The sequence below is a fragment of the Cetorhinus maximus genome, unplaced genomic scaffold (assembly GCF_964194155.1).
Source record: "Cetorhinus maximus unplaced genomic scaffold, sCetMax3.hap1.1 HAP1_SCAFFOLD_201, whole genome shotgun sequence".
Taxonomy (NCBI): domain Eukaryota; kingdom Metazoa; phylum Chordata; class Chondrichthyes; order Lamniformes; family Cetorhinidae; genus Cetorhinus; species Cetorhinus maximus.
Window position 1 is genome coordinate 535,351 of NW_027596179.1, and position 9,530 is coordinate 544,880.

Genomic DNA, 9,530 nt, shown 5'->3' on the forward strand with positions numbered 1-9,530 from the left:
ATAGACTTAATGGCACAATTCTAAAGAGTGTACAGGGACAGAGGGACCTGGGGTTTATGTGCATCGATCTTTGAAGGAGGCAGAACATATTGAGGTTAGCAAAGCATATGGGATCTTGTGCTTTGTAAATAGAAGAATTGAGTACAAAGGTAGGGAAGTTATGCTGAACATTTATAAAGCTCTGTTCTGTTCACAACTACAGTATTGCATCCAGTTCTGGTCACACACTTTAGGAAGGATGTGAAGGTCCTTGAGAGGTTGCAGAGGAGGTTTACCAGAATGGTTCCAGGGATGGGGGATTTGAGCTCCAAGGTTAGGTTGGAGAAGCTGGGGTTGTTCTCCTTGGAGCAAAGGAGATTGAGGGGAGATTTGATAGAGGTGTACAAGATTATGACAAGTTTAGATAAGATAGACAAAGAAAAAGTGTTTCCATTAGCCAATAGTACCAGGAGGCACAGATTGAAGGTTTTGGGCAAGAGATACAAAGGGGATGTGAGGGAGAACTTTTTTACACAGCATGTGGTAATGTCCTGGAACTCGCTGCCTACGAGGGTGGTGGAAGTGAAAACAAGCAATGATTTCAAAAGGAAATCGGATGGACATTTGAGGGAAATAAACATTCAGGGCTACGGGGATCGAGCAGAGGAATGGGACTGACTGGATTGCTCCACAGACTACAGGCATGGACTCTATGTGCTGAATGGCCTCCTGCTGTGCTGTAGGTGACTCTATGATAACACAAGCTCAAAAACAGATAATCAGTCAAGTGTATTGGAGGTAGTGAAGCTTCTTGCCTTCAACCTGCTACATAGATATACACCAGGGAGCAGCATGACGTGTAAACCCATGTTCCCATTAATTTCCACAAGTTTGGGATTGCTGATATTAACAGATCTTGCTGTTATGATGTAGGATTTATCCATCAGTGTGTCAGTATTGTAAAGAACAACCATTTCTAAACCTTCATGTGTATGAAATGCTAATAGGACAAACAAGCAAATAAAAATAAATAAAACTAAACTGCTTTGGCTTCAAAGACAAGAGTCCCAGAGCTCATGAACATTCTCAGCATTCTGATCATTCTGACTTAAGATTTGACAACGAGCCCCCAAATTCAAATCATTCTAATCACTTCTTCCCAACCTTTTCAGGCCGCATCCCTGCAACACCTTCTCTAACCCTCCACCCCCTACCTCATCCCCAACCCCACTCCCATAATCTGCTCCCATCCTCACCATATCCTCCCAACCTCTGTCCCATCCATCCAATCCCACCCCGTAACTCTAACCCCACCCTATAACTTACAGCCTCGCTTCATACCCCCAAAACACTAACTCCAACTCCACCCAATCCCACCAACCCCAACCCACTCCATAACCTGATAACCCAATGCCACCCCATAACTCTACAATCCTATCCCACACCATAACCCCGATCCTCATCCCCTCCTCACCCCATCCTTCCAGACCCACCCCACGCCATAGTCCCTTCCCGCAACCCTCCATCAACCCCTCCAACCCCATCCTTCCAACCCTACCCCCTACTTTATCCCTCTATCCCCTCCCCATCCCACCCGCATGCCTCATTGTTGTCCTCCAGCAGCAAGGCACACAAGCATTAAATGGCGCAAAAATCTAATGTCAAAGCTGGATAGCACCCAGATCACAAGGGCATTAATACCATGGACAACTAGTCACTAGAGCCAATGAAGTGGATACCACTAGATTACAATGAGAAACTAGAGAAACTGGATGGAATATAACACTTATTAGTCCTTTAACACAGGGATGGGGAACCTTTTTCTTTTCAAAAGCCACTCATACAGACAAAATCAGTCGCAGACCACACACACATAAAAACCAACTTAATTAATTTTGTTCTAAGAGGGAATGCAGAAACTTTCAACTCACCCACTGCTTTAATGCGATGGCTGAGTTTCCTTTACCTTAATGAGTAGACAGTGTCGGTGTCTCAATCACAGCGTTCCTGAAATTCAGCTCAACATTTTGCTTGCTTTCCTTTCCCATTCTCTCTCTCTGTCTCTCTCTCTCGCTCCTTCCCCACTTTGTCCTGGGTGTCCTGCTCCCTTTCTCCCCCACCCCGGGCTACTCACACTTCACCACCCGGTCAGCAGCCGGTGGCTTCCCGTCCCTGTCCTGCGCTCCTCCTCCTGAATCTCGGGCCTCGCTCTCTCCCTACAGCCTGGGCCTCTGGTGACTGCGGCTAAGGCTCAGGCATCAGAACACGGTGGCAGCTGGCCCAGAGTGCAGCATGCAGGCTCGTGGTGGGGGCGGTGGGGACAGATTTTGAAATCTCCCTGCGGAGTGAAAATCAGCTAGGGCCCCTGTTCCTGATAACTGTCCAGTCATCATTTTCATCTTCCGTTGTCTTCATCTAAGAACACAACTGGATTGCTATAGCTTAATCGCCCCTACTGAGTCGTACAGATGAATAATAGCCACTTGGATATGGTGCCAGCAGATAATCAATGCTAGAGGAACAATACCTCACCATGCAAGGCGGGGGGGGGGGGGGGGAAGTTATTGGGGTGGGGGGAAATTGTGGGAAAAACAAAAAATAAAATCAATTGGACTTAAGCAGAATCACTTGAAATAACCCAGAAAGTATCAGTGTTGGTGGCATGTCTTTACTATAGTCCAATTATGTGGTTCCAAGCCTTTGAGAAACTTTCTCCATTAAAGCACAATTAACTCCCCATTAGGGCTCGTCCTCATCAATGTTCTAATCCTTCGCCCCAAAGAAGCATAACGGTCACCAGAAAAATGAAATGATGTTAGAGTTGTACTATTTGGAATTGCTTGATTTCTCATTCAGAGCTAACAGCACCCATCCAGCAAGCAGGCTACAGCAGAGAAGCAGCAAAGCGAAAATGCAAAATCACAACTGCAACCCTGGAATAAGTCCAGTTATAGATACATATGCATGATAATGCTGCTTACCCATGCTGTTTCAGATTGTTAAATTACCCTGCAGCAGGGCAGCTGCCAAGATTTTGGATTTAGATTGCTGTTTTAATATTCCTGATAATTTCTATTTACAAAATCAGAGCTTCAGATTATTAAAAGGTTACTCTAGAAAAATTATATATTTAACAAACATCTTGGGGAAAACAGAACTGAACCCTATTATCTTCTGAATCCTGTAAAATTTCTACTTCAGTCTGTGATGCTCTCTTTACTCATGCACACAGTGAGGCAACGATGTTTGAGCATTGACGCATGAATTACAGACATGGAGCAAATTCAATAAAATAAAAGTTCTGGAAAAACACAAGAGATCAAACAGGAAACACCAAGCATGATTTCTTAGCAACTAGCCCTTCGTAATAGGAGCCTCTCAATTAAGGATAGGTGCAATTACTGTCCATAAAATGAAGTCTGGATCAAATCCAAACTGCTTTAAATTGCAATTTTCTCCTCTAGTGAGAAACAATATGAATGCTTTCCTCGGTTCTAAATGTTTTTTTAATTAAGTCAACGTTTTCTAAACATAAACCTTACAAAGCTCAGTTTTAAGTTAAATCTTGGGAGTGGTATGGCTGAGAGTTCGTGGATTGGTCTATCATTGAAAGCCAAGTAGTCCTTTGTATAATACTGTATTTCCAAATGGTCAGTTAAAGAATGATGCTGGCAGAGGCCTGGGGGGAGCCACTCTCTTGGTGCAAACAGTTATGAGATGATCCAGAAGAACAAGTCAGGTACATTTAGAATAGGAGAAAAGGAAAATGGATCATTTTCAGGATAGATGTTTCCTGTTCCTCTCTATCCAGAAACAAAACAGCTTGTGATTGGGAAACAATTATACGTAAAAGCACTTATGCTCTAGGAATGGTTAGGTTGCCACTATGTGAAAGGAGCACTCTCCTCCATATCACTTTACAATCCACGAGCTCTATTACTATTGTGTAACTGGAGGGTGCCAGATAATATAGTTAGGAATGGAAATACTGAATCATAAGAAGTTAGTACACGCAAGTATAATTAACTGGCAGTTTTCACTACCATTTACATTTGTTATTGGTTGCTAGACTCTGAGCTTAGGTGATATGGAGCCCATTATGCACTGTTTTTATTCAGTACAACTTAATTGTTCTTGCACTGTACACAAGTGCAGGGTGGATCTGCCCACAGATCAACATCCTATGATATTCCTCCTGTTCATGACTTGATCAGATAACTCACAACTTAAAAACAGCATGGCTAATTTAACAAGGAAGAGAATTCATTTTAATTTTTTATCTAGAGGTTTGCAAAACCTACACAGAAATTTGATACAGGTCAACTTTAAAACTCCTTGCATCACCAATGCATTAACTTGAGCTTATGGCCATTTTTATACTAAGGTGACAGAGAGGGGAAAAGGAGAAACAAGTATTCTGCAGAATTAAATAGAATGCATAACACAGAAACGGGCCATTCGGTCCATTTGGTCTATGTCAGTTTATGCTCCATACAAGCCTCCTCCCACTTTTCTTCATTGAACCTTGTCATTATAATCCTCTATTCACTGATTGAGTTTATTTGATGAAACAACAAGAGTGCTGATGAGGGTAGTGTAGTTGATGTTGTGTATATGGGCTTTCAAAAGGTAATTTGACTTCTTACAAAGCTGAAGCTCATGGGAATAAAGGGGCAACGATAGCTGGATATGAAATTGGCTAAGGGACAGAAACAGGGAGTAATGGGAATAGTTGTCTTTCAGATTAGAGGGATGTGCACCATGGTATCTTCCAGGGGTCAGTGCGAAACAACTTCTTGATATATATCAATGATCTGGCTAGGGTATACAGGGCATAATTTCAAAGATGACATGAAACTTGGAAATATAGTCAACAATGAGGAGGGTAGTAACAGACTTGAGAAAGGCATAGACTGGTGAAATGGGCAGACAGGTGGCAGTTGAAATATGACAAAGCAAAGTGTGAAGTGATTAATTTTGGCAGGAAGATAAAGGAGAGGCAATGTAAACTAAATTATATAATTTTATAGGATGTGCAGGAATAGAGAGACCTGGGTCAGTACATAGATAAATTTTTGAGGACAAGTTAACAAGGCTGTTAAAAAGGTGTACAGGAGTTAGTTTTAACAAATGAGGCACAGAGAACAAAAGAAAGAAGGTTATGCTAAACATTTATAAAGGCCCCAGCTGGAGTATGGTGGCCAATTCTGGACACCAATTCTGAGAAGCCAAAGTCCTAGAGATGGTGCTGAGGAGACTTATTAGAATGCACCAGGGATGATGGTGGAAGGACCAGAGGACACAGATTTAATGTTTTGGGTAAGAGATATGGGGTGGGGGGGGTGCGGGGGGCATGTGAGGAAAAATATTTTTATGCAGGAAGTGCTATTGACTAGAACTCGCTGCCTACGAGGATGGTGGAAGTGGACATGTTCAATGTTTTCAAAAGGAAATTGGATGGGCACTTAAGGGAAATGAACTTGGGACTGACTGGATTACTCCACAGAGAGCTGGCATGGGCTCGATGGGCTGAATGACTTCTTTCTGTGCCGTAATAAGTCTACAACTCAGTTACATGCAGAGACTAAAAAAACAGCGGTTGTCCTCAGAGCTGAGAAGGTTAAAGGGAGATTTAATAGAGGTGTTCAAAATCACTAAAGGTTGTGCCAGAGCAACTGAGGAGAAACTACTTCCAACGGGAGAAGACTCAGTAACCAGAGGACACAGGCTGAAAGTAATTGGTAAAAAGAAAAGAGGGGGCATGAGGGGAAAAATAAATACACAGCAAGATCTGATCTGGAATGCACAGATTCAATAATAACCTTCAAAAAGGAATTGGATCAATACTTGAAGGGGAAATGTTGTATAGCAATGAGGAAAGACCAGGGGAACTGATCTAATTGGATAGATGTACCAAAGAGCCAACACAGGTTTGATGGGCTGAATGGCCACCTTCTATGCTCTATTGTTTTATTTATTTTCCTCTCCTGTGTTTATCTTGGTTTTCCTTACATGCATCTATGCCATTTGCCTCAATCACTCTTTGTGATAGAAAGTTCCACATTCCAACCATCCCCTTGGTAAAGGAAGTTTCTCCTGAATTCTTGATGAATTTACTGCTGACTATATTATATTGATTTCTTCAATTTTGCTCTCTCCAGTTAAGAAGCTAGAAATATAAAGTATATACAACTCTGTTGCCAAAGATAATTCCAATTAAACCAATTTTTGACATCATTTGCCAGTTATTAGCTTTACCAATTCGAGCGGTAGGAATTTTACAATGCTCTGGCTAACTTACTTTCCCAATCAATATTCTTTAAGGAAGACCACTGTGTTTACATTTTAATCAGTTGGATGATGTAGGATAAATCTTCTTTTCACATTTCATTCCCATTATTAATGGGGGAACTAAGGGTGACATAGTCCTGCTAATGGACCAATCAGTAAACTCAGCAGTAGACAAACACCATGATGTCATGGCATTGCATGCTGAGATTTTCCCCCCCTACTGACTTTCCCTGAGGAAAGGGTGCCAAGTATGCTAATGTGATTCTTTCGCATTCATCATCAGTCAAAACAAGCGCAAAAACTATTCCAAAAAAAACTAACACTGAGCAACACATCAGTGTGTCACATCAGGTGGCTTGCCTATGCCAAAAAATATCTGCATTTGATCCTTAGCAGTTTCCAGCAACCTGCCATGCCATTTTACTGAATCTGCACACAATACTGAAAAAAACGATTAATTTGTGTACTGAGCCAGGGAGCTGAGGAGTGCTCGACCACCGTCTTCATCCATTAATTACCTGTTGGGTTTCCAGCAAAGTGCATGTTAATTATTATTCACAATTTTGAAGAATTTAGCAGTTATGGTTTCCCGTGGTGAGAAACAGCAGCAGCAGCAGCAGCACACTGGGCTACTGAATCACTGTCTGAGTTCTGCCCTGTGACTTTTATCCAATGTGACTTATGGATATCCTCAGGTAAGATCGAAAGGAGGCTGAAGCACCAATCTGAATGTGGGACTGTCCACAGATCATACCGTTTTCATCATGAACCTGTTGCTGCACCCTTCAACCCGTTATAATTCAGTTTAAAACATTGGAAATTTAGACATAGGAAATAATATATAAGTATGTACACAATAGTATATAACTAGTATATGAATATGTATATATAGTATGTAAATATGTATATAAATAGTATATAAGTATACAATAGTATATAAATAGCATATGAATATGTATATATAGTATGTAAATATGTATATAAATAGTATATAAGTATACAATAGTATATAAATAGCATATGAATATGTATATATAGTATGTAAATATGTATATAAATAGTATATAAGTATACAATAGTATATAAATAGCATATGAATATGTATATATAGTATGTAAATATGTATATAAATAGTATATAAATAAGTATACAATTGTATATAAATAGTATATGAATCTGTATATAGTACATAAATATGTATATAAATAGCATATAAATATGTATATAGTATATGAATATGCATACATAGTATGTAAATAAGTATATAAATAGTATATAAACGTGAATACAATAGTATATACATAGTATATGAATATATATAGTGTGTAAATATGTATATAAATATGTATACAATAGTATATAAATAGTATATGAATATGTATATATAGTATGTAAATATGTATATAAACGTGTGTACAATAGTATATAAATAGTATGTGAATATATAGAAATTGTATGTAAATATGTATATAAATATGCTATTAAACGTATGTTTACATTCTAGTTATTCTTTTAACTATAAAATAATGAGTATATGTTAAACAGTATATATTAGGAAAAGTTGGACTAATTCAAGTAAACAGGAACAATGATTTGAAATTTAAAGTCATTTACTGCCCAACATACCTGCCAGCTGGGGTCTGCGTTCCTGTAATAGCAGAAATTGTCGGTGATCCAGTTGTAGATAGCGGACAAGGTGATTTTAGTCTTCTTGCTAGCTTGCATGGCCATGCAGATGAGGGTGGCGTAGGAGTAGGGCGGTTTGACATGGGGGTTCGTCTTGTAGTCTACATCCTCGACCGGGCTCTGGGAAGGAGGATGAGCCTGGATCAAGGTCTTGGTGCCGGTCACTACCGAGATGGGCTTGCCCAGGCTGAGTGGCATCCCGGTGGCAGCCGTGTCCCCAGCTGGCGGGGAGGCAGGGGCATCCGAGCCTGGCACATGCTGCTTACAGTGATGCTGAGCACTGGGGGGCTTCTCCAGGTTTGCACTCAGGATAGAGAAATCCTGCAGCCACTGGAGACTCGTCAAACTGTCATCCAGGTTCACGGCCCCGTTCACATTCTCCTGGTCCTCCGGATGGAGCATCATCCAGTTTTCCTTAAATTTCGTGGCGATTTCTGGTGTGGTCAGAACAGGCATCGTTTACAGTCAGGCTCTCAAACAGAAACGAGTGATTTCACTCACTCGCTCCCTCTTTAAAACTGTGAATTCGAAAGGATTAGTTAGTAATTATGCAGAAAAATTAAAAGAAAAAAAAAATGCCGAATTCTAAACATGCAAAAGCATTCACTACAGGATTCAGAATGCAAGCGATCCCCGTATCAAATAAGATGAAATAAATGCTACCAAAAGGCGCTAAACTTTGCAGTAAAATTTGCCACTGCGTCTTCATTCATATTTCAAATACAAAGAATATTTTCTACGGGATGAAAATGTAGCAGAGAATTAAATCCTGCGGCTAACTGCAGAGGGGCAAGAAGCTAGTCAGGATTGCATCAAAATAATTAACATTTCATTTCTTCAACATCATCAAACATGGTCTTTGTAAACCTGAACATTCGCTCAATTATTCCGAGTGTTTGAGGCTCTCTCTGAGCCTGCAGGAGTTTGCAGCCTGGGCTCAGTTACTCTTTCTTAACCGAGAACCTGTTGCGTTTAGAATAAGTGGTTCGAGTCCCCTCACCTGACGCTGTTGTGCTCGGAAATCCTTGAGTAAACACAAACTCCGCAAAAGAAAGATCTAGAATTCAGAGCAAATGTTCTTCGATTTGTTGTTTTTTTTTAAAAAAAAAAATTGTTTCTTGATGCCTGGGATTGAACTGGCATCAGAACCCGTGCTTACAGCCTGCTTCACACCCCTAATGGTTTGATCAAACGGGTTTTACATTTGCACAGTTTTGCAGGGGTATAAAAAAGCAGGGTCGCAGTGAGTGTCACCTCTCCTTTCACACGGCTGCTCTCTCACTTTATAAGCCTTTAAACAGATCGGGGGCAGCTGATTGGCCGCCCGTTTCCAGGTTTCACCTTTCACTACTCCCAATGACGCGAGGCAGAGCAGCAGCTCAGGGAGCGTCGCCAAACTGCACACTTCCAACCAGAGAACTCAATCTGCCATCCTCCCTCAAGTGCATATCACAATCCTTCAAAGGAACTTCTCCTCGGAAACTTTTCCAACGTGCAGGACCAGTCTGCCCTTGGCATGTGTTTCCGTTTAGACACCCCCAACCAAATTCACACCACCAACAAACTATCCCTGA

At 40.9% G+C, this 9,530-nt stretch overlaps 1 protein-coding gene across 1 annotated transcript in view; it reads right to left on the minus strand.

Annotated features, from left to right (window-relative positions):
- Positions 1-9,198, minus strand: part of foxj1b (forkhead box J1b) — a 28,980-nt gene extending 19,782 nt beyond the window's left edge. The window contains exons 1-2 of the mRNA XM_078535021.1: positions 8,957-9,198; positions 7,897-8,474 (exon numbers count right to left, since the gene is read on the minus strand). Of these exons, the coding sequence (XP_078391147.1) occupies positions 7,897-8,412 (516 nt within the window). The 5' untranslated portion in view covers positions 8,413-8,474; positions 8,957-9,198. The remainder of the gene's footprint in view (positions 1-7,896; positions 8,475-8,956) is intronic.
- Positions 9,199-9,530: the final 332 nt, after the last annotated feature.